Raw genomic sequence first — 24227 nt, forward strand, 5'->3', positions numbered from 1 at the left:
TTCTCCATTCTTCTCTGTCATTTGTCTTTGATAAAATGTAATTCTGATGTTCTTTCTGAAAATATTGATACCTGCCTTTTTGACATGCCTTGGTGGACCACTACGGGGGCCGATTTTGAGTTTGTGTTTCCACACAAACTGTCTTAGTAATCTTGTTCATTTGTGGATTAAATTGGATGAGAAAGTTAAACGATCTGCCTATTTTTAGACAATCGGCATAAAACTATTTCAAGATGAAAAAAGAGGACATTGATTGGACATTGAAAGTACACTGATAGGACATTGATAGGACTGTGATACGACATTACGGGACCGATAGGGCGCATTAACTGAAGGGTCCCTGATAAAACAATTATTCATCATTGATAGGTCATTGATAGATCATTGATAGAATATTGATAAGACATTGATAAGACATTGATAAGACATTGATAAGACATTGATAGGACATTGATAGGACATTGATAAGACATTGATAGGATATTGATAAGATATTGATAGGACACCAGTGTATGTCACTGACTGAACACTGATAGAAAATGTATAAAAAATTTAAAATCACTAAAGGAACATTGAATTTAAAAAAAAAAAGCGGGCAGCATTGATTATCACGTCCATTCTCGTGAGAAAAACGTTGTTATGGTAACGAGAACCACCATCAAAATAAAAATAAATGTCACGCCAACCTTTTAGTCTGTTGTGCATCCGACTTTGTCATCGCTGTGTTTAGAGTCCCGGTACCGTGGCCATGTCAAAGCTGTGACTATGACATGTCATCCTGTCTACTGGCGCGCGTCGATAGAATTGCTTTGGGCACTTCGCAGTGAGAGGTCAAGGACTTGTGAAATAAAGCTCTTTACTCCAATCAACATTCTGATGCGAGCAAGCATATTCATCCATGAAAATGATCAAGCACAAATTGGGGGTCGCGACTGCCCGATTTAACTGTAACGTTTTGTTGTTTTTTTTTCAACCCTAACCTATGTAACATAATTTTATTTTTTAGATGTAGATCTAGTAATTGATTATCAAAACTACACAAAAAATTACAATTTAGTGTTGCATTCAGTCTTTTGATAAAGAAGATTATTATGAGACTTGGGTACTCTTATTTTTGATGTTCATTTACTAGATCTAGAACTAAAAATTTAATTATATTGTTACATAGGTTAAGGTTGAAAAAAAAAAAGCAGTCACTTCTTTTAACTTCTTTAAAAAACAACGCCTTGACCCAACTTTCTAAAACATTTTCATGACATTTTTTGTAGTTTTTAAAAAGTCTCCATGTCCAGCCTAGATATAGTATATGTAAGTCTATGGTTTCTACTTTACCAGTGTATGTGTTTTCCCGTTCAAAGCCTTATACATAAATTATATTTTAAGCTTGATGGCTAGTAAGAGCTTTCAGATTATTGAATATTCTAACTAGGATTTGTGTTCTGTGGAAACTATTTCACGGATCCAGGGCTTGAATGTTTGTCACAGGAATGAAATCTAGAAGAACTACAAAGTAATAACTACACATTGTGGGTCGTGGTGGCTGAGGGGTAAAGCGCTTGGCTCCCGAACCTAGAGATCTCGGGTTTGAATCTCGGTGAAGATGGTGAGATTTTATGGGCTGGAACAAGAGTCAGACTTTGGGAACACAGTGTCGGACTAAGGGGGCTCAGTATTTAACTACGGGAACACAGTGTCGGACTAAAGGGGCTCAGTATTTCACTACTGGAGCCCAGAGTCGGACTACGGACCCCAGTGTCGGACTGATGGGGCTCAGTATTTCACTACTGGAGCCCAGAGTCGGACTACGGACCCCAGTGTCGGACTGATGGGGCTCAGTATTTCACTACTGGAGCCCAGAGTCGGACTACGGACCCCAGTGTCGGACTGATGGGGCTCAGTATTTCACTACTGGAGCCCAGAGTCGGACTACGGACCCCAGTGTCGGACTAAGGGGGCTTAGTATTTCACTACTTGAGCCCAGAGCAGACTACGGACCCCAGTGTCGGATTAAGGGGGCTCAGTATTTCACTATTGGAGCCCAGAGTCGGACTACGGGGACCTAGTGTCTTACGAAGGCTCAGTATTTAACTACGGGGCCCAGTGTCGGACTACGGGGGGACCGAGGGTCTTGCCAGGGGGGGGGGGGCTCAGTATTTAACTAGGGGATTAATTAATTGGTTATTTTTGGATTGATTCGTGTATTGTTATCGACTATGAATAATTTTGCAAAATTTTAACTTGATCCCAGAATAGGAAATGGGAGGAAAAAAAAACATGTCAAAACGTAATAAGGGGACAATATCCATATTTGAATCCACATCTCTCATTAAGTTTTTATTCCCCTTATTTCGAAATCAAACAAAGTAATTAATCACCAACAATTAATTAAGTAATAGTTTAATTTTTTTTTATTCATTCATGTCTTGTCAGGTTCAATAAATAATTGTGCAAAGTTTAAACTTGATCCGAGAATGGGAAATGGAAGAAAAAAAAACATATTTAAACTTTTTACCAGACAGACAGACAGACAGAGTGAGTAGATACAAGCTTTGTAAAAAAAAATATTTTTTAAAGGAACGGAAGTGATCCCCTCAACTTGCCCAGGGGTCATTATTCTCGCACGTCTTTGGACAACTGGTGTCAATGTCGCGAGTCTTGACATTGAGAATGCCACAAGCGAGAAAGCGAACTTCAACTTTGATATTTGGATCGGTAGATTTGTTTACTTGGCGGCCTTCTGGTTGGGGTGGACATTTGTGTTATAAATCTTTTTTTTTCTTTCAAAACTTATATATCCGTCAGTTTGTCTGTCAGGTACACATGTTGAGCACGTGATTTCTCCCACTTCCCACTCTCAGATCAAATTGAAACTTTAGACAATTATTCATGTCCCTAACAAGACGTGAATCCATTTTTTAGCGGCCCCCGAAAGGGGAATGCTAAAATGTCTGTCCGTCCGTCCGTCCGTCCCATTTAGATCTCGTAAATAGTAAAAGATGGTGAAAATCCGACATCATAATATTTTAGTCCATTTAAAGTTCTGATGCAACGGCTACTTTTTACTTTTCTGAAAGTGAAAAATCTAATTTTTTTAAATCACTTATGCAAACAGTTGTTTTTTTTTCATAAAAATACACTTTTACAACTATTCACTATTAAAAGTAACACGGGAAACCTGCCTTTTTATCAGGCCTGGGTGGACCACTTCGGGCGCCGATTTTGAGTTTGTGTCTCCACACAAACTGCCTTTGTAACCTTGTTTAATTAACCAATTAGTTAATTATTTTGTGTGGTAATTAATGAATTTTATATTTTAATATATAAAAGAGGAAATAAATCTTAAAATATTGAGATATGCAGCTGTAAGTGTGCAGTTCTTTCCATATATACGCCTAATTTAAAGTTGTTATTTTTTTCTTTTGCATGTTATCTTTGTTACTATATTATTTTGTTCTTTCTACACATTCTCTTCTGTTATCTCTTCGTTGTTTCTTTTAGTAACTTGTTCGTCCTTTAGACATCTGTTTTTTCTGTTAGTTCCATCTTTTACATGTCCCTCTCGCTCTTTCTGTCTCTTTCTTTCTCTCTCTTTTTCTGTTTCTTTCTCTCTCTCTTTCTCTCTCTCTCTCTCTTTCTCTCTCTCTTTCTCTCTCTCTTTCTCTCTCTTTTTCTATTTCTTTCTCTCTCTCATTCTCTCTCTCTTTCTCTCTCTTTTTCTGTTTCTCTCCCTCTACTCCCTTTCTCTCTCTCTCATTCTCTCTCTCTTTCTTTCTCTTTTTCTGTTTCTTTCTCTCTCTCATTCTCTCTCTTTCTTTCTTTCTCTTTTTCTGTTTCTTTCTCTCTCTCATTCTCTCTCTCTTTCTTTCTCTTTTTCTGTTTCTTTCTCTCTCTCATTCTCCTCTTTTTCTTTCTCTTTTTCTGTTTCTTTCTCTCTCTCTTTCTCTTTCTTTTTCTGTTTCTTTCTCTCTCTCATTCTCTCGCTCTTTTTCTCTCTTTTTCTGTTTCTATCTCTCTCATTCTCTCTCTTTCTTTCTCTCTCTTTTGTCTCTTTTTCTGTTTCTTTCTCTCTCTCTCTCTCTCCCTCTACTCCCTTTCTCTATTTCTCTCATTCTCTCTCTCTTTCTCTTTTTCTGTTTCTTTCTCTCTCTCATTCTCTCTCTCTTTCTTTCTCTTTTTCTGTTTCTTTCTCTCTCTCTTTCTCTCTCTCTCTCTTTTTCTGTTTCTTTCTCTCTCTCTCTTTCTCTCCCCAACCCCCCCCCCCCCACTCACAAAACAGTTCAGTAGTTGGACTCGCTAGAGTTACCTTTCTTGATTCTCCTGTTGGCTGTAGTCTTTGGAGACCTGTGAATTAAATTAGAATAACATTTACATATTTAGTAGGGCCACCAGCTAGGTTGTATCCACAGGGAAGTCCCAATTGCTATTCTTTTCTTTTTTTTTTGTGTATTCCATTAGTTGTTGTTTTTTTACTTTCAATTACCTGCCTCTCTCTCTCTCTCTCTCTCTCTCTCAATGTCTCTCTCTCTCTCTCTCTCTCTCTCTCTCTCTCTCTTACTTTGTCTCTCAATTTCATAACTTGGTTGATTCTTCAAAAAATGGTAATATTCATGTTGGGTATTTAAACTGCCGTACATGAATTTCCATGCACAATGGAACGAAGCTATTTTAGAACGACATTTTTGAATGTATTATTGATATTTTTTTCAGTTCCATTGGTTGGAAAAAAGAAAAGTGTTAATAAATAAAGAAATTCAACTATTACTGTTATTATATTTTTAGGTTAATCACTTTTCAATTGTTTATGATTTAATACTTGTGAATTATGGTAACTTACAAATAAAAACATATTAAAAAAAAAAATAAAAATAAAAAATAAAAAAAAAAAAAAAAGCCCACAAAAGAGGCATATAAAGCCCAAAAAAGAGGCAAAGAAAAGAGGCATAAAGCCCAAGGATTCCTATGATGATAAAGCTAAAACTGAATAGCGCAAATTCTGAGGTTTCCTTTAAAAAAAAAAAACAAGGCTTAACCTTTAAAGTCTTTCTTTTAATAAAATCATATCTATGCCAGGACCGTGAGAAGACATACACAACTGTGTACAAATAATGAAACGACCACGTGAGACAATCAGGTTACGACTACGTATAAATTCACGTCCTACTCCGTGTGTTATGAGAAACTCGTCCTCCTCCCCAGTGCCATTAGAGAATGGAATGGGCTGCCCGAATATGTTATGGGGAAAACGGGAAGATCCCTAGTCTCCATTAGACCTCCTGCTATAATACAACTTTCAAAGGTGTGTCCATTAATCGCTACAGCCTCGCAACAGAAAGAGACTACATATGTCCCGTACATTTGGACCCGTTAGATTTTCCCAACTGGAGTGTCACCAGAGAATGCCGACCATATCCCCCCCCCCCCAAAACCGCACTCCCCATCGAGAGACCCGAACAAAACACTGGCCCCAAAACATCCCTATAGCAGAATAACCATACTGAGGGCTGCCAGAATTTGGAAACTACTGCACAGATCATCTCAGACGTCATCTAAACCCCCCCCCCCCCCCCCCCCCAGCAAAAAAAAAATGAGATTCCGGAAGAGAATTGCAGCTTCCGTTATCTAGCCATTTTTTTTTTAAATAAAATCTTCAATTAGTTACCAACAAAAATGTTCTAACATTAATTTTTAACTGAAAAAAAAACATTCACTATGAAAACAAAACGATGAAAGTCGAAGAACTTAACAACTAGATAGCGTCCCTTTGAAATAATTTTAAAAAATGTAAAAAAAAAATCGTCTGCGAATATCATTTCCGGTTATTCTCAAAACGAGGCTTTGTGATTTTTTTTTCCTTGATAGCCTTTGGCTATTGGTGTCCGAGTGAAGGCAACTGGGGGAGGCGGCAGGCAGAAGGCGTGGCTTACTTTACGTGATAAGAATAAGAAAGTCTTGGCTGTGTCTCGACGTCTTAAAGGTTTAGAAGAAGACGTCAAAAAAGATATGTCTACAGTTTTCTTTGTTATTTTGCCGGCCAAGGTTTGAACATAATGCTTTATAGCTGTTTACAGATTACAGATCTTCAACTCAAGAAAACTTAAAGAAACTAGAAAAGACGCAAAATAGGTTTAGAGTAACACCATTAGTAAAATCACTTTAATTAGACTAAAAGGTAAGGTAGCAATAATACATGAAACATTGAGCCATAATTTATGAAAACAAAAACAAAACGTCATAAAAATACTCAGAAAGACAAAGCAGATAAAGGCTAATTTCTTATTCCATAGGCTAGGACAAATTCTTCCCTGGTGTTATTAGAGAATTGAATGAGTAGCCTGAATGAACCAGGAAAGCCAGCGACTTGGCAGAGTTTAAGTCACTGATTAACATGCTTGACTAGATTTGACACAGATACACGCGTAGGACGCAATCATCTTTTCTTTTGAAGTAACGTCTGTAATTTATAAGATAAGAAGATAAGATAATAAGACGAACCTGTCACACCATTGTTTGTTAGACATTACGACATGAACTACAGTACAGTTAAGACTCATGGGTAACACTTTTCACGTGAAAGTTTGCGCGGAATGATGGGTAAAAAGCCTCGTTCTGAGAGCGGACCACATGGACTAGACAGTGAATTGTTATTTTATGCTTAATAAAAGTGATGTCTTCTACCAGTGAGTTAGTTTATGAATCTACATGATTGTTGTGATAGTACTCAGTAAATCTGGTAGACATATGCAACAACAAATTTGGTATGAAGAAGGATATTTAATTAATACACAACAGATATTCTAATAATACCTGACTTACTTACTTACTTAGACTTAGGTCCTTCCGCGACGTTCGGCGCGTTGGGTGGCAAGCTGTCTCCATAAAGAACTGTCACTGGCAATGTCTGAATAGATACAAAGAAACAACTTTGCAGAACCTTCAATGAAGAAGATAATTATCTGCATATAATTAGAGACTGCTAAAAGTGATTGGTTCTCCGATTCAGGTGACTCATTTCAAGCTCTATTAGCACTAGAGAAGAAAGAGCACTTGTTCGAATTTGTCCCAGCAAAAGAGAATAAGAAATGTGCCTTTTATCTTTATGTTTTTCTGGGTATTTTAGTAGAATATGTTTCTGCTTTATGGATTATGGTAATGAGATCTAACAGCTCATGGATTGGGCATTTGAGTTTGTGCTAATAATATCTAGCTTATAAATTACAGACGTTTCTCCAAAAAGAATATAATTACGTCCTACGCATTTCATGTGTCAATCTAGTCGTGCATATTAATCGGTCCCTTATGAATATTCATGAATACACCAAGATAGAACATTAACTAGTTAAATTAAAAGTCAATATCTCCAACATAAGTAGTTGAAGAAAAAATGTTTGTCAGTTTGAGTTATTACATTCTTATTTTGTATGTATAATTTATAAGTGTAAATAGTACTACACATGACAACGGTACGAGAATTTAAAAGCATATGTTTTTGTGTGTATGGTTTTGTTTGGGGGGAGGGGGTTCAGAGTAGTACACTCTGATGATCTTCCTATATGATTCCGACAAAAATCTAGATCTAAGAATTAGTTTCGATGTCAGCCATATTGTTTTGTTTTCCCCGGAAGCCATAAAGAGAAAAAAAAATGATAGCAATGAATGTATACTTTATTGCTCCTTCCCTTTGATGTGGGAGATGGGAATTAGGTTGTATTCAGATCTTAACACATTTTCTTGTGGGTGGAGAACGAAATCCTAGAAAACTTTACGACCATATTTTTTGACTCACTATCGATTCAGATAGCATGGTAAAAATAAGGAAATGAAAGCTGCTTCATTGCCGAGTCCATATATTTATATTGTTACGTATTTCTCTTTTTCCAACATAATGTACTGGTGGCATTTTACGTCTCAGGAGATGATCTTTTCCCTTTACCATATCTTGTGGGAATAAAGAGGTCAATCCTTGATACACAGCTTTGGTCACAGGTTGGGTCACAGGTTGGGCATCTGTAATCACCAGGTTTCGTTGCACTTTCACCCTTCAATCTACAACTGTTGCGTATGACATCTGCAATTCGGGACAATTCCTTTAGGCTCACTCTACATCTGGATCTATCCAGTGCCGCTTTTTCCAAAGTTTTGGTGTCGATTTTGAAGAGCTTCATGTCGCGTTTGCATACATCAGCGTACCTTAAAGGTGGACGAACAGCGGCTCTCCTGTAATAGACCCACAATTAAAATCAATGCTAAGAACTTCATAACGTAAATGTCAGTTTCATGCAACTTTAGTTACTTTAAAAAATCTAGCGATTTGTAACTGCATACAAGTAGAGTAGACGACTTTACAATTATGACACTTCACTGTAACACTCTGCCCTTCGCTGTACTTATCTGCCCTTTGTTGTACTTCTCTGCCCTTCAATGTACTTCTCTGCCCTTCATTGTACTTCAATGTACTTCTCTGCACTTCAATATACTTCTCTGCCCTTCATTGTACTTCTCTGCACTTCAATGTACTTCTCTGCACTTCAATGTACTTCTCTGCACTTCAATGTACTTCTCTGCCCTTCATTGTATTTCTCTGCACTTCAATATACTTCTCTGCTCTTCGTTGTACTTCTCTGCCCTTCGTTATATTTCTAAGCACTGCACTGTACTTCTCTGCCCTTCATTGTACTTCAATGTACTTCTCTGCACTTCAGTGTACTTTTCTGCACTTCAATGTACTTCTCAGCCCTTCAATGTACTTCTCTGCCCTTTGTTGTACTTCAATGTACTTCTCTGCTCTTCATTGTACTTCTCTGCACTTCAATGTATTATATTATATTATATGTTATATTAGATTACATTATAGCATAATAAAGTATAGTATTGTAAAGTGCAGTGCATATGTATTTGCTACTTGAGTTTTACGGAGTGCTCATATACTTAAGAAAGCAGTGAAAGAGACCGTGTTTTTAAACAGCTGTAGAGAAGGAAGTTCTTCCGTCAAGCCAACACGATCCCGTATTAAGTTGAATTCATCTTTGTTTCTCCTGTTCCTAGTTTCCTTACCAATAGGGCCCTACCTGTGGTCTCTTGTTGGTTCATTCCAGGCCAATGTTGCTGGGAATGCCCTATAATTGTGAGTAATGTGATGTGTGCGTGTGACGCACAGAGCAGCACAGGGACGAACTGGGTCATCTAAATCTCTACTTGATTTTTTGTTTCATTACTGTTATGGAGTGTGTGTGTGTGTGTGTGTGTGTGTGTGTGTGTGTTTCTATGGTGACTGTGGGACGAGGTTAGCGAATGATGCAACATAGTTGGCATTGTCGTCATTTGGTCTGAGTTAGGGGAGACGACTCCAGAACGTGAGACTGAAAGGTGGTGTTATTGTAGTGAGTTATTGGTTAAACGATATTGTTACTATTACTACATTTATTTCATTTATCACAGGTTGGATTGTATCTATATTATTAATAAAGCGTTATTTAGTTTCTTCACAAAAGGAAGTTATTCAAGTTATTTAAATATTATTTTAGTCAAGATACAATACGCCTACAGCGGTTTAGTTGTCTACCAGCAGCTTGGTGCTACAAGTCAACGACCGGTTACAACAGATGACTTAATTCTAATATAAGCTTAACCTTGGTTAGGCCAATAATAGAATATGCCTCCTCTGTTTGGGACCCCTCAACTCAAGAAAACATTAAGAAACTAGAACAGACACAAAATAGAGCAGTGCGATTCATAACAAACGAATATTCACATTTGACTAGAGTAACACCTTTAGTAAAATCACTAAATTTAGAAAGCCTTCAGGACAGAAGGCTCAAAAGTAAAGTAGCAATAATACATAAAACACTGAACCATAATCTTCAAATACAAAAACAAAATTTAATAAAATACTCTGAAAGACACAAAGATAAAGGCACATTCCTCATCCCATATGCTAGGACAAATTTGTACAAATACTCCTTCTTCCCTAGTGCTATTAGAGCATGGAATGGGTTGCCTGAGCTAGCCAGGAAAACCAGTGACTTGGCAGAATCTAAGTCATTGGTTAATATGCATGACTAAATGCATGACGCGTAGGACGTAATCATCTTCTTTTTTTGAAGTAACGTCTGTATTATATAAGATAAGATAAGATAAGATAAGATAAGCTTTGCCTTGTTTTTTAAATGATAATTATTTTGATGCTTCTATTTTAAAGTAGGGATTGCTTTTATCACTTGTATTTAAAGTGGGGATTGCTTTTATCACTTGTATTTAAAGTGGGGATTGCTTTTTATCACTTGTATTTAAAGTCGGGATTGCTTTTATCACTTATATTTAAAGTGGGGATTACTTTTATCACTTTTATTTAAAGTGGGGATTGCTTTTTATCACTTGTATTTAAAGTAGGGATTGCTTTTATCACTTGTATTTAAAGTGGGGATTGCTTTTATGACTTGTATTTAAAGTGGGGATTGCTTTTATCACTTCTATTTAAAGTGGGGATTGCTTTTATCACTTGTATTTAAAGTGGGGATTGCTTTTATCACTTGTATTTAAAGTGGGGATTGCTTTTATCACTTGTATTTAAAGTGGGGATTGCTTTTATCACTTCTATTTAAAGTGGGGATTGCTTTTATGACTTCTATTTAAAGTGGGGATTGCTTTTATCACTTGTTTTTAAAGTTGGGATTGCTTTTATCACTTGTATTTAAAGTGGGGATTGCTTTTATCACTTGTATTTAAAGTGGGGATTGCTTTTATCACTTGTATTTAAAGTGGGGATTGCTTTTATCACTTCTATTTAAAGTGGGGATTGCTTTTATGACTTCTATTTAAAGTGGGGATTGCTTTTGTCACTTCTATTTAAAGTGGGGATTCGTGTGTTGCCCATGTATCAAGTGGGTCTTGTCAAGGGGTCCTTACAATTCAATGTTTTCTATCTCCCCGTATCATCAAAATGATACTAATGATTTCGAATTCTTTGAGATTCTCTTGCTGAATACTGACTAGTTTATTCTCTTATCTTATAAAATACAGACGTTACTTCAAAAATAGAAGATGATTACGCCCTACGCGTGTCCTTGGTTAATCTAGTCATGCATGTTAATCAATGGCTTAAATTCTGCCGAGTCATTGGTTTTCCTGGCTGACTCAGGCAACCCATTCCATGCTCTGCTAGCACTAATTTCGCAGTAGTTATGACGTCATAATCTAGACGCCAGTACCATAATGAAAATGTTATTTATTTTTTCTTGGGGGAAAATTTTAGTGGAAAAGATTATGAAACTAATTAGCTTAAAGGCTGGGTTAACAAAAAAAACCGGGTCGATGTCTCAAGTTAGTTTAAAGATCTCGCCCGTGATAGAGAAATCCTGCCCTTTGTTTTACGAAACAATATCTTTCCGCTATTAATTGTGAGAATATCAGACCGGGGATGCACTTCTGTTGTTCATAATAACAGGAAGGTCCTCTGATTGTTTCATAATCTGTTCTCTTGGATTTCTAGCTATGCATTATAAAGACCTGTAGATTGTTAAGGACTGTTGTTGACTTGTAGCACCAAACTGCTGGTAGACAACTAAACCGTTGTAGGCTTTGCAATAATTTAAATAACTACTTTGTGAATAATACTGAATATAAATTTTTTTAAATTATAGACAAAATCAGTTTGTGATGAAATGCAATAAATATAGTAGACTTTGGCCAAAATATAAAATGGTATTCTAAACCAATTCAAAGTTTGAAGATAATTACATCCTAGCCCAAACTTACCGATGGACGACGAGGAATGGCAGCGGGCCGTCTTCGAACCAAAAACGACCGAACTACCTTCCAAAGTGCATACCGCACATTGTCTGTAGAGCAGGTGTTCTCAACCTGTGGGTCGCGACCCCCTTGGGATTGACGATTTGCCAGGGGTCGCCAAAGGCCATCGAAAAAATGGATTTTGTCTATTCTTCTATAGGTGTGTGTGTGTGCGGGGGAGGGGGTCGCGGCAGAGTGGGAGATTGTAAAAGGGGTCGCCGAGCATAAAAGGTTGAGAACCGCTGCTGTAGAGTGTAGAAGAACAGAAATATTTAAGCTTCTACGCTAATCCAAGTTTTGTGTCAATTTGATATTTATTTTATGTAGCTAGTCGAAGTTGACTGACCTGTAGTCCGCGTCCGCACTGTAAGAAGCGCTGACCTGTAGTCCACACTGTAAGAAGCGCTGACCTGTAGTCCACATTGTAAGAAGCGCTGACCTGTAGTCCACACTGTAAGAAGCGCTGACCTGGCTAGTTTCGTGGAGGCGGTAATGGTGTCATATAATCAACTATTGATTATGTCTAGTGACAAAACAAAGAAACTAATAAGCTGAAGATTTATTTAAAGACATGGGTCACTGTCCAATAAATTAGATTTTTCTTGCTGTACAGTGGGGGTGAGAGAGGGAGAGAGAGAAACGGGGAGGAGAAGGGGTGGGAGAGAGAGAGAGAAGGGAGAGGTAGTGAGAGAGTGATAGTGAAAGAAAGAAAAAGATACAGAAAAGAATAACAAGAAATGCAGCTAGAAGAAAAGAGAAAGATACAACAGAAATAGAAAACATGTTAACTGGTATCTGGAAATTTAGGCACCGGAAATTTAGGCACCGGATATTTAGGCACCCGGAAATTGCATAATTACAATTTTAAAAACTCACCAGTCAACCATAGGGGTTGGTGATGGAGAGAAGCAATGAGTGGAGAATCATCTCTACCTTCCCTCCCCTGAATCCTGTGCTTTTAATATTATATAATGACTCAGGAGTAATTTGTTTCCACACATTCTCATGATTGTCATTTTTCCCCATTTTTCAGCTTTTCTTTAGTTGGAATCGCTGTAGTTGCTATTTATTATAAAGTCACCGATAGCCCATAGCCTAAGGATAAAATATACGTTAACATTTTTAAAATTATTTTCAAAATTAAGGTCGCTAATTAAAGAGTGCCTAATTATCCGGTGCCTAATTTTCCGCCTTGTCAAAAAGGGCCTAATTATCCGGTGCCTAAATTTCCGGTGCCTAAATTTCCGGGTGCCTAAATTTCCAGGTGCCTAAGTATTCGGGTGCCTAAATTTCCGGGTGGCTTAATATCCGGTGCCTAAATATCCGTAAATATGCGGTGCCTAAATATCCGGTGCCTAAATTTCATAAATTCTGTTCAACTACATGTTTCGAAGAAAAGTTTTTTATGTTTTATTTTACACGTTTTGGGTGTCCTTTCATTCAAAGTGAGAACCACCAATCCGCTGATTCACCATGGTTCCACTTAATAAGTCTTTTAGGAACTCAGTAAGTTTGCCTGCTCCGGATGTGGCAAAATATGTAGGTCACAGCTGGGGCTGCGAATCCACGGGAAATACTGCATTCCTCATTGATCTTCGGTCTCGGAGACAAGCCTTATATATAAGTATGTAAGTGTTCCAATACCTCCCATGGTATACTCTCATAGTTCTTGGGGCACAAACCTTACCTCCTCAGTCAAAAATAGATGGGGGTGGGAAGCAGCAGATAGGATTTAAACTCGAGGCCATTGTGATGGCAGTCCGAAATGCATATCACACGACTTGGCAACCCATTACCTTATTGGAACGTATTGTTTGTAGCTGGAAAGTATTGTCGACGGGGCGATAGAGTTAATTTTGTGTGTGACGATACACGTAACACAAGCAATGTCACCTGCTGCATGACAGTAAGCTGTGCCAAGGGACAGTACTCGTATTTAAAAGTAAAGTTTCCCTTTCAGACTTTGCGATCCATGGGGCAGATGGTGTTAAGGTCATCTGTTTCTATGGCCGACGGTTAAAGAGCAGAGTGTCATGTGGCCAGCACAACGATCAATGGCCTTTACTTACCCCAACTAAAGTCAGGTACCGGTTAGAGTTGGGTGGATTCGGGGGCGTCCTAAAAATCCCGAAATTCATAATCCAAGTCTTCACTGAGAATCGAACCCAGAACGCCAGGTTCGGAAGCCAAGCGCTTAACCACTCAGCCACCTCGAGCTCTAGTACTAGTATGGCCATTACAAAAATCACCCGTGATTGATCATGTGATCTAAAGCCTTCAGGAGAAACAGATACAGGGTGTGTGAGTCAGTTCAGTACAGGACAGCGAGGAGACCGGGACTGTTAGTTTATCATGAAGTCAGTCCGGGGTGAAGCAGTACGAGTCCAGGATGAGATAGACAGACAGTAGAGTTTAGTTCGGTATTACGCTGATGTACAGTGTAGCAAGTTTATTGTGTTGCCAATTGTGTCATATTTGCTGTTATTTATTTACTCATTAAAGTAATACATTATTTTGTAACTCCTGTTGTCAAGTTCTTGGGTTTATATGTAGGGTGTTGAGCGGTTACAGGAAGGCCTGATTAAGGGAGAGCATCGTAACACAACCTTATAATACAGACATGTAAAGAAAGAAAGTTCTAATAGAAGATCTGAATCAATAGGACAACATGAAGAGCAGAGAGAACTTCCGAAGACATAAAAATATAGAAATTAATCTTATTAGCTAGAGGTGTTAATTAATTGCACATAACGGAAAGAGCTTTTTCTAATCATTCTTCATTGAGAACTTATTTAATTTGATGATTTCCGTATATGTGTACACGTCTTTGTACATGTCTTTGTACTTTGTACTGAAGGGGGTTGAAACTCAAAACTCCTTTGGCTACGCTAATAGCATTCTGTGAGTCTTTGGTGTGTTTTCGTTGCACTTTCACCCTTCTTTCTACTACTGTTGTGTATGACATCTGCAATCCAGGACCCTTCGTTTATGCTCTTTCTCCATGTTACTCCATGCTACTTTTTCCCCAGCTTCATGTGTCGATTTTGAAAAGCTTCATGTCGCGTTTGCATACATCAGTGGACCTTAAAAGTGGGCGACCAGCGGCTCTCCAGCCTTCTATTAGATCGCCATACAGAATGCCATTAGGTCGACTTCCACTCCACATCATCTTGTCAGTATCCCTATGTTGTGGACGGTCGTTGACTTGTAACACCAAACTGCTGGTAGACAACTTAACCGCTGTATGCTGATTATATTTTAACATAACTGAGCGCCTAAAGCGCAGCACGGAAAACCAACTCCTAGATACCCCCTCCCCACCCCACCCCACTGGTCCACAGATGAGATTGGACCAAAGCGCTCTGAGCATGCTATAAGAATGAAAATAGCGCTATATAAAAGCTATGATAATAATTTAAAAAAAATATAAAACTTGAAAACACTTGAATAAATTCTTTGTGAACAGAAATAAATATAATATTTGTTTCACTAAAGACAAATTCAACTTGAGATGAAATGAAATAAATGAAGTAGACTTTAGTAATAATATAAAATGGTATTTTAAACAGAATACAAAAACACGTCTTTACACTCTGGCGTCCTAGACTCGTTTGGCGTACTTAACACAGCTTACGACATCCCCGCTTATCTTACATCATTCACACAGCATGGCCAATAACCAATCGCTAACGTCTTCTCACCGTCAGCATAGAAACACACACAAACACAGACTCCATAACACCCTGCCTTGTATTTAAATATGTTTGAAGCATCTGCATAAGTAGCTCATACTTAACCTTGGTTGGGCCAATAATAGAATATGCATCCTCTGTTTGGGACCCCCTCAACTCAAGAAAACATTAAGAAACTGGAACAGACACAAAAATAGAGCAGTGAGATTCATAACAAACGAATATTCACTTTTGACTAGAGTAACACCTTTAGTAAAATCACTAAAATTAGAAAGCCTTTAGGACAGAAGACTCAAAAGTAAAGTAGCAATTATACATAAAACTCTGAACCATAATCTTCAAATATAAAAACAAAATTTAATAAAATACTCAGAAAGACATAAAGATAAAGGCACATTCCTCATCCCATATGCTGGGACAAATTAGTACAAATACTCCTTCTTCCCTAGCGCTATTAGAGCATGTAATGGGTCGCCTGAGCTAGCCAGGAAAACCAGTGACTTGGCAGAGGTTAGGTCATTGGTTAATATGCATGACTAAATGCATGACGCGTAAAACGTAATCATATTCTTTTTTGAAGTAAAGTCTGTATTATATAAGATAAGATAAGAAACAGTTAATATGTTTTACGCGGCTATCCTTTTACTGCTCTCTCCCGTTCAACATCGCCTAGCCTGTATCCTCGCTGCCTCTCACAGTCTTCGTGCTGATTGCATGAGACATACATATCTCTATGACACCCTTGACAAGTCCCTCGACACTCACGAAAGGACATCCTCTTAGAGCGTACAGTGTCACGCCATGTTTAGCACTCAGACGACGGGCGCCAAAGACGCATGCGAGTGGGCCAGCACAAGCTTCCAGCTTCACAATGATCGGATGACTAGATCTAAGTGTGTGCTGACTGATTGAGAGGTCTCTGCACATCACTCGGCTCGTTTCGCCATGTTTTAAGGTGTGCTGTCATCCAGTGCACCGAATGCGATGAAACAGGAAGTGATGTTGAGATTATCACATGCTGTGTTGACATGCGCAATAACAACATCAAGTCACGTGATAATATAACCGATACAACAAAACTTATGTCTTAGAACCTAAGTTGTTTGCTTTGGTTTTTAACTTCTAAATGGCGAATAAAAAAATATAGACAAGCAAAATGCACAAAATACTTAAAAAAACAAAAAAAAAACAAAGCTTATATTAAGTGTACAGTTAGTTTGGATCAGTCATGTAATTACATTTGTAATAGATCTACACTAACAATAAAAAATCTGTGCGATTAGAATTATTTTTTTACCAATTGCTTTTGTTTTGCATAATTTCATGCTTTTAGCGTTCTCAATACGCTATGATTCTATCACTTATCTGGACCAGTTGAAATGGGGAAGAACAAGGCATCTTGGTGATCTTTTTTAAGGGTATTAACCAAAAAAAAACCAAAAAAACGAACGACCTGAATTTGAACTTGTGAGCTAAAGCCTTCTCAGACGTCTCAAGTCAAAACGGTAACTATTCTGCCAGCGAAGAGTCTATGAACAGTTTTCTATGTATAGTTTTCATAAAGGGATACCACTTTAAAAGTACATCTGTTCAGTTAGAATCAACAGAACAATGAAAAATCATAAGGAGCAATAATCGGAGAAAATAACTTATAGGCTCAGGACTGAACATGCCTCACTCTTTAGAGAGCTACACTACATACGTCACAACGGACTGGCATAAGTCACGTGACGATCGCTGGGAGCCTTGTGCCTACGCTGTCCGTGTCGTGTCGTCTGCTCGACCAGATAAGTTGATAGGATTCTCTGCAGGTCGTCATAACCTAAACAAAATCAATACCTGGTTATGAGTGCTCTCTTTCACAGTGGTGTAACTTTTTTTTTATTTTTTTTTTTAAATCTTATCTTCTAAATTACAGACGTTACTTCAAAAGTGAAAATAATTATTACATCCCGCCGACCTGCCTATCCATGTGTGAATCTAGTCATGTATATTAATGAGTGACTTAACCTTTGCCAAGTCGTTGGTTTTCCTGGCTGATTCAGGCAACCCATTCTATTCTCTAATGGCACTAGGGAAGAAGGAGCACTTGCATGATTTGTTCCAGAGTCTAGAGTATTGAATAAGAAATGTGCCTTTATCTTTGTGTTTGAGTATTTTATTAGGTTTTGTTTTGTGTATTTGTAAAATTATGGTTCAGTGTTTGATGTATTATAGCCACTGTAGTTTTAATTCTTATGTACTGACTTGATAGCTGAAGTCCCTGTCTCTATGTGCCTTTTATAACTGTAAATAAATACATCGACTATTGTTACCTCCTTTCGCTGAGAGCTAGCCTTGTATATACTACAATAGCTTATCAAAACTTCCTTTATTTAGCGCTCCGGAGACACCAAAAAGCTTACTATTAATAGTTTTCCCGCCATGTATGAACATCTCCAATAAATTATTCATGATAGTATTTGAACAATATGACAAAGTGTACGAATACATTCATTTCTAAAGAAACAAAAAAGATAATTTGTTTTTATTCATCATATTTATTCAAGTCATCAAAACAATACAATACAGTTTTGATGTAGCTAAATAACTCTAAATGATTCACACATCTGCAAGTTGATATGGATGGCTACATTCCATTGTATTGTGGTGGCTGCTGAGTGTTACTTCAAACTGATGGCTGCCTGGTCGTGCGGTTTGCGCGCTGGACTGTCGTTTAGATTTATCGATGGTCCCGGGTTCAAACCCTGCCCGCTCCCATCCCCCGTCGTCCTGCGGGGAGGTTTGAACTAGGAAGTAAATTATCTTTAACACTGAAGGAACATCCGAAACATGGTAAACATTTTACAAACAAACTGAGTCTTGGTTTGTGTCCTGGTTACTTTTGGCAAAGATTGATGCATTCGTCGATGGTTTCAAAGTTGTTTAGCTGTGCCACGACAACCTCTTGGCAACTGTTAGTTGTAGCACCGTAGTAGATCTTTTTCCTGTCCATTCTGCATGGCCCTCTGTCCACGTCTAGCAGACAGTCCGAGGCTGAAATATAAGAGACAACACTTCAAAAGTTTACTATCTTCTGGCGTCTTCTTTGAAATGGAAAATACATAGTCTCGGATGGCTGCCTGGTCGTGAGGTTTGCGCGCTGGACTGTCGTTCAGATTTATCGATGGTCCTGGGTAATTATCTTCAACTCTGAAGGAACATCCGAAACATGTAAAACATTTTACAAACAACTTCAGAAACTTGACTCAATAATTTGTTCACTAGACAAAACGCAATGACTGCCAACATCAATGTGTCGGGAAATCGTAGATACTTGTTTATGTTATGTGTAACGTCGTGAGAATGTGTTTACGACAACGATTAAGTCTGCTACCGTCTAAATGTCTTACAAACGCGACAGCTGCCTATATCAATGGTTACCTGAGACTTCGGTAGAAACTCGAGAACGACATGAAATTGTCCTAATTTAACTGCTATTATAAATTATGTAATCTAATCTAATACGTATGAGGCTCAAAGAAAAGCCATCACCGAATACGGCTGACTGACTGGACTGTCGTCTCGGGTTCAATTTTTTCCCACCGCCTTCTCCCGCCAGCATGCGGGAGGTTTGTTCTAGTAGGATGTAATAATTATTAAGTCTGAAGTAACATGCAAAACATATTTTTTTTAAAAAGCATTAAGTTAGCTAGACAGGGAGAAGAGAAATTAAATCGGCCTTTGGTAGACAACATCATTGTCCGCGTTGGGTGTGGCAAAATATGTAGGTCACAGCTTGAAATGCGTAGATAAATGAAATACTCCACCCGTTAACCTCAGCCTTACATATTCTTTGCTTGACTTTCTAACCCAGATGTCTTGGGTTCAGCTTCCGGTGAAGAAGTGAATTATCAACTTTTTGGGATTTTTAAAGTAAAGCCCCTGTATACCTGCTGACATAACACAAAAGAGATACAAGACACCGATAGCAAAGACAAACAGACACAAACACTCTTTTGTTCCCCTGGCAATCAAATCATTAAATAGGAACAATCTGGTATAAACTTTGTCACATGTAAATTATGAGTGAGCCTGGTGTGAATGTACACTTTGGTTTCTTATAGTTATAATGTTTTTTGTTTGGTGTAATGCACAAATTGTAAGACTAGTTTCCATACGGACAATAAAGATTATTATTATTATTATAAAAGGGCGAGTATTCATTCTCTGGCGCTGCCAGGGTCGAGTTTCGCTAAAGAGAAACAAAATTCACCGTAGTCCCTTTAACAGTTTCCACTGAGGAATTTTCTGGTGATGTGGCAGGTCTGCAGCAGTACCGCCCTCTTACAGGCAACGAAGATGTTCCTAGGAATGCCAAGGGACTTGAAGGTATCTGTGAGGTCAGTTGTTATTATTCCCTCGGTTGATATAACAATGGGGTATATTGTTATTTTAGATAATTTCTATAAACGCTTAATCTCCAAGCCAAGGTTCCCATATTTTCGTTGTTTTTCCAGCTCAGTTTTTTTTTTAATTATGAGATAGTGGTACGGCGATGTCAATAATGGTAGCGGCCTTTTCTTTTTTATCGATGAGCAGCAGATCAGGACGATTAAAATCTACCGTTTTGTCAGTCAAAATAGGCCTATCCCAGTACAGTAGATGATCCGTAGACTCGAGAACCTCTTGTGGTGAGTATTTATAATATGGAGGAGTATCCTTACCGATCAAATTGTGTGTCAAAGCCAAGTGCTGGTGTATTAGCTTTGCAACTTGGTTATGGCGACCTAGGTAGGCAGATTCCGACAGGGCTGAACATCCCGCCATTATGTGTTCAATTGACTCACCCACATTTCCACATTTTCGGCATTTGTCAACAATATTGAGTTTAAGGATATGCTTCTCGTAATTTTTTGTTCTAATGACTCTGTCCTGTATTATTATTATTATTACTATACACCCAACTGTATTGAATACCTAACATACGTTGAGGGAAGTAAAGGTGATTTAGTTATGGCGCTAGTCGTTGTGCTGGATACATAATGTCCTTGTTAACCGACAGCCATGAATGAGCTACGCATTTTCTGCCCATAAAGAGCAAGCTCTGTAAGCGGTACTCTCACTTACCAGCCACTATAGTATAAAGAAAACAATGAAAAGATGTCGAATAGTACGTCAGCAGGCAGGGCCGGTCTTAGCCCACTGCAACCTATGCGGTCGCAGTGGGCCCCGCGCTTTCATAGGCCCCCGCGCTAATTCTAGGTGTAGTTATTAAAATGCAAAATATATACGAAAAATTCCTGGAAATCTGAATTCAAATTTTCTATAAAAAAAACTCATTAAAAATCTGAAAAATAGACAAATTTTCATTTGTGGATGTCTGTCATTGCAGAAAACGCCAATCCTACTCGCGATAAAAGAAAAAAAAGGCATTGTCAGCTTTCATTTCATAAAATGTAATAATCGGGTGAATTTTCACCTTAATCGGAAGTTCCAATACTTTATTTGCTTTCATAGTCACTGGCATATAAATATGCAATAGGTTTCAAGGTTCGTAAAGTAAAGTTTATTAGATTGCAATTTTGTACTTAGTAAAGAATGAATAAAATTCAAAATCGAATTTATTTTCTAATACAGCATCTTAATTTTCACTTTTTATCCTTATTCCCACCCAGACTAGGCCCCGCGCAATCAGTTTCGCATAGGGCCCCGCAATTGTTAGGACCGGCCCTGTCAGCAGGTATACAGTAATTAGTATGTGTCATTGCATCTAGTCAAATGTGTATAAAAATTTCCTTTTTTTACGTCTAGATATGACGTTTATGCTCATCTTTGATCTTACAACACAAAAGAGTAACTGTTATTGGGTGTGTGTGTGTCTTAGGTGATATGGAAAGGGAGTATTTATTGTTAGTTGTAGAGAGGGAGCATTAATTTAATGTTAGTGTTAATGTGTTGACCAAAAGACATCTGAAATGAACAGAGTCGCAAAGAGACAAACGACAACAAATTTGGTCATCATTTTCAGCTGGTTGTTGAAGTCTGGAGACTAGAAGCGGCTCTGGTGGTGTACTACATTAGTACAAATACTCCTTCTTCCCTAGTACTATTAGAGCATGGAATGGGTTGCCTGAGTCAGCAAGGAAAACCAATGACTTGGCAGACTTTTAGTCTTCGATTAACATGCATGATGACTATATTGACTTAGGAGCATCACTAGGATGTTATTATACTAGTTTTGTAAGTAACGTCTGTATTTTATAAGATAACATGTACATACATGCTTAATTTTAACACACTTTGGAATGATATTTTTTTTTTTTTAAATTTTATTTGAATCTGAGCAGATTCTAACATGCGTGACTAGATTAACACATCGATGTGCGTAGGACGTAATTATCTTTATTTTTAAGGAAAGTCTTTGTAATAGAAATGTTCCCTAGTAGCAGTAGGGATTGGAACAGGTTGCCTGAATCAGCCAGGAAAACCTACAGCAGTTTGAGTCTCTGGTTAACATGCAGAACTAGATAGCAGAACTAGATTAACAGGACTATTACTTTGAGCTGTTGCGAGGATGTTTGTATAACAAACAAATACAAAAACAATTAAGCTATTATATGAAACGTGTATAATTTCTATAATGATCTTAATATAATGCGAGGTATTTCCATTTTAGGAATCATTTAGTATAAAGCATTTGATAAAATGTTATTTAAAAAAAAGAATTGAAAAGTCATGGCAATTAGTTTTAGGTTTTTATTTTACTCAGCAAAAGAATTGGCCTAAAGACAATTTCGGAAACCAAAAAGTTCATTAGTATTGCTTCAATTAGACCGTGACTGTGATGCTGTGGGTGCGTTCGAGTCTGTGTCCTATTTACTTCTGGCAAATACTGACACATTCTTCTAGGGTCTCAAAGTTGTTAGCGTTGCCATCACAACCACCGTAACTAAACTTTTTACAGGCCACGGCGTCGAAGTAAAACCTTGGCAGATCCATCCTACAGAGTCCCTCTTTCAACTCCAACAGACAGTCGGCTTCTGGAAAAAACAAAACAAGGGAGATAAATTAACGCTTTCAATTTCTCAATGTCCATTCTTCTTTTAAAATTCACTACAGCTTTTTATAAAATTTTAACTTTAACGTTTGTCTTGCAGAATATATTTTGTTATGGGTTCGCGAGAGGCGTCTTGAGAGGCTTCTGGAACGAAATTGATTCCAAAAGCTTTTTTTTGGAGGCATTTCATCAATACCAATAGTTATAGTAGGCCTCAGCAATGAATTTCGACGTCACAACATGTGGGCAGTGGAGACCAATAGCTCGTTGTCACGTCGTACAGGCCTGTGACGTGGCATCGAGTTATTGGTCTCCATTGCCCACCGGTTGTGACGTCGAAAGTCAGTGCTGAGTTTAGTTTGTTGCTACAAGTCAACGACCGTCCACAACAGGGTGCCACGCTGAAGCCGGGAAAAGACATATTTGAGTATTTCTAAGTTTTGTGGGGGGAAGCGTGGTCGAGAGGCTAAGTACGCTTGAGCTTGGCTTGTCTTGTCCACCTATGAAGGGGACTCGAGGTTCGACTCCCGACTCGATCTGAGATGCGTTTACTGAGCGCCTGAAGCCTTCACGGAAAACCTTCTCCCAGATACCCCCACCACCCCACTGGTCCACAAATGAGATTGGAACAAAAGCGCTCTGAGCATGCTATAAGCATGAAAGTTTCGCTATATAAAAGCTATAATTATTATTTAGTGCTATACGCCTTGATCTTACTAATTAAGTGCAGATCTAACATTAATATTTGTCAAACTTAAGTCAATCTTACCGCATTAAAGTCGTATTGTACTTACCAGTGTGTTGACCAAAAGACATCTGAATGAACAGAGCCGCAAAGAGGCAGAAGACAACAAATTTGGTCATCATTTTCAGCTGGTTGTTGACGTCTGGAGACTAGAAGCGGCTGTCGTGGTGGTGTAGAGTGACTTTCTCAGTGAAGTGACTAGGTTTATATAGGAGTTGTGTACACTTGATTCAGGGATTCGGGCCTACAATCGGTGTGTGGTAGCGATCATAAAATTTTACAATGTACCTCATTTTGATTTGAATTATACATTATTGTTTGTACTTCAGGTATCATGAATACAATTAGCATATTTCATCTTAACTTACTGTTAAAGCTTAACCATTGCGAAATAGTTTGTTCTAATTATTCTGAGTGGAAGCAATAAATGTCGCAATTTATTTGATATCAGTCTCTAGCTACGCATACACCAATAAATGTTTGACACTATTAGCTTTAAAAAAAAAAAGTGAAAAATTTGATTTTAAATTTCATATATTGACTAGCTTACATCTAGGATACTGCTGAAAGCTTTTTAAACAATGATACATTTTATTTTTTTTTAAAGATATCCATAAATAGGTTACTACATGTATGTTTGTTTTTATGATTTTTTTTTATGTATAAAGATAATAGATTTTTAGAAATTTTAAAAAGATTGATTTGTCAGTTCCAGACATTCATTCAGTGATTAAGATTATTGCCTTATAGTTTAGATCTCTTTAGATAATAGCAGGGCTTGAACTCCTGATCATTGTGAAGATGGTCCAGATTCTAACATTTATTTCTCGCTACTGAGGGACAGTGATCAACCGACTTATATTTAATCTTTAAGAAAGGGAAAGCACTCACAAGAAGGGCTAAGAAAAAGCTTCACCCTCAAGTTGTTCCCCTTTCACACCTTGTAGTCTATTGGTCATCTGTTTCT

The 24227-nt window shown here is 37.9% G+C and overlaps 2 protein-coding genes across 4 annotated transcripts in view; one reads left to right on the top strand and one right to left on the bottom strand.

The window, feature by feature from the left end:
- LOC106058914 (uncharacterized) overlaps positions 1-24227 on the top strand; it is a 99131-nt gene that overhangs the window by 41269 nt on the left and 33635 nt on the right. The window lies entirely within an intron of this gene.
- LOC129926422 (kappaPI-actitoxin-Avd3b-like) lies at positions 22201-23468 on the bottom strand. The gene is made up of 2 exons (XM_056030267.1): positions 23310-23468; positions 22201-22498 (listed from the first exon to the last, which is right to left on the bottom strand). The coding sequence occupies exons 1-2, from the start codon at positions 23380-23382 to the stop codon at positions 22335-22337; spliced, it is 237 nt and encodes a 78-aa protein (XP_055886242.1). The 5' UTR covers positions 23383-23468; the 3' UTR covers positions 22201-22334.

This window comes from Biomphalaria glabrata, chromosome 5 (assembly GCF_947242115.1).
Source record: "Biomphalaria glabrata chromosome 5, xgBioGlab47.1, whole genome shotgun sequence".
Taxonomy (NCBI): domain Eukaryota; kingdom Metazoa; phylum Mollusca; class Gastropoda; family Planorbidae; genus Biomphalaria; species Biomphalaria glabrata.

Excerpts from the sequence above, each read along its gene's own strand:
- LOC129926422 (XM_056030267.1), bottom strand. The coding sequence starts at position 23,382 with ATGATGACCAAATTTGTTGTCTTCTGCCTCTTTGCGGCTCTGTTCATT. Across the intron at positions 22,499-23,309 it reads GTCTTTTGGTCAACACACTG|AAGCCGACTGTCTGTTGGAG; the intron begins GTAAGTACAATA and ends TGTTTTTTCCAG.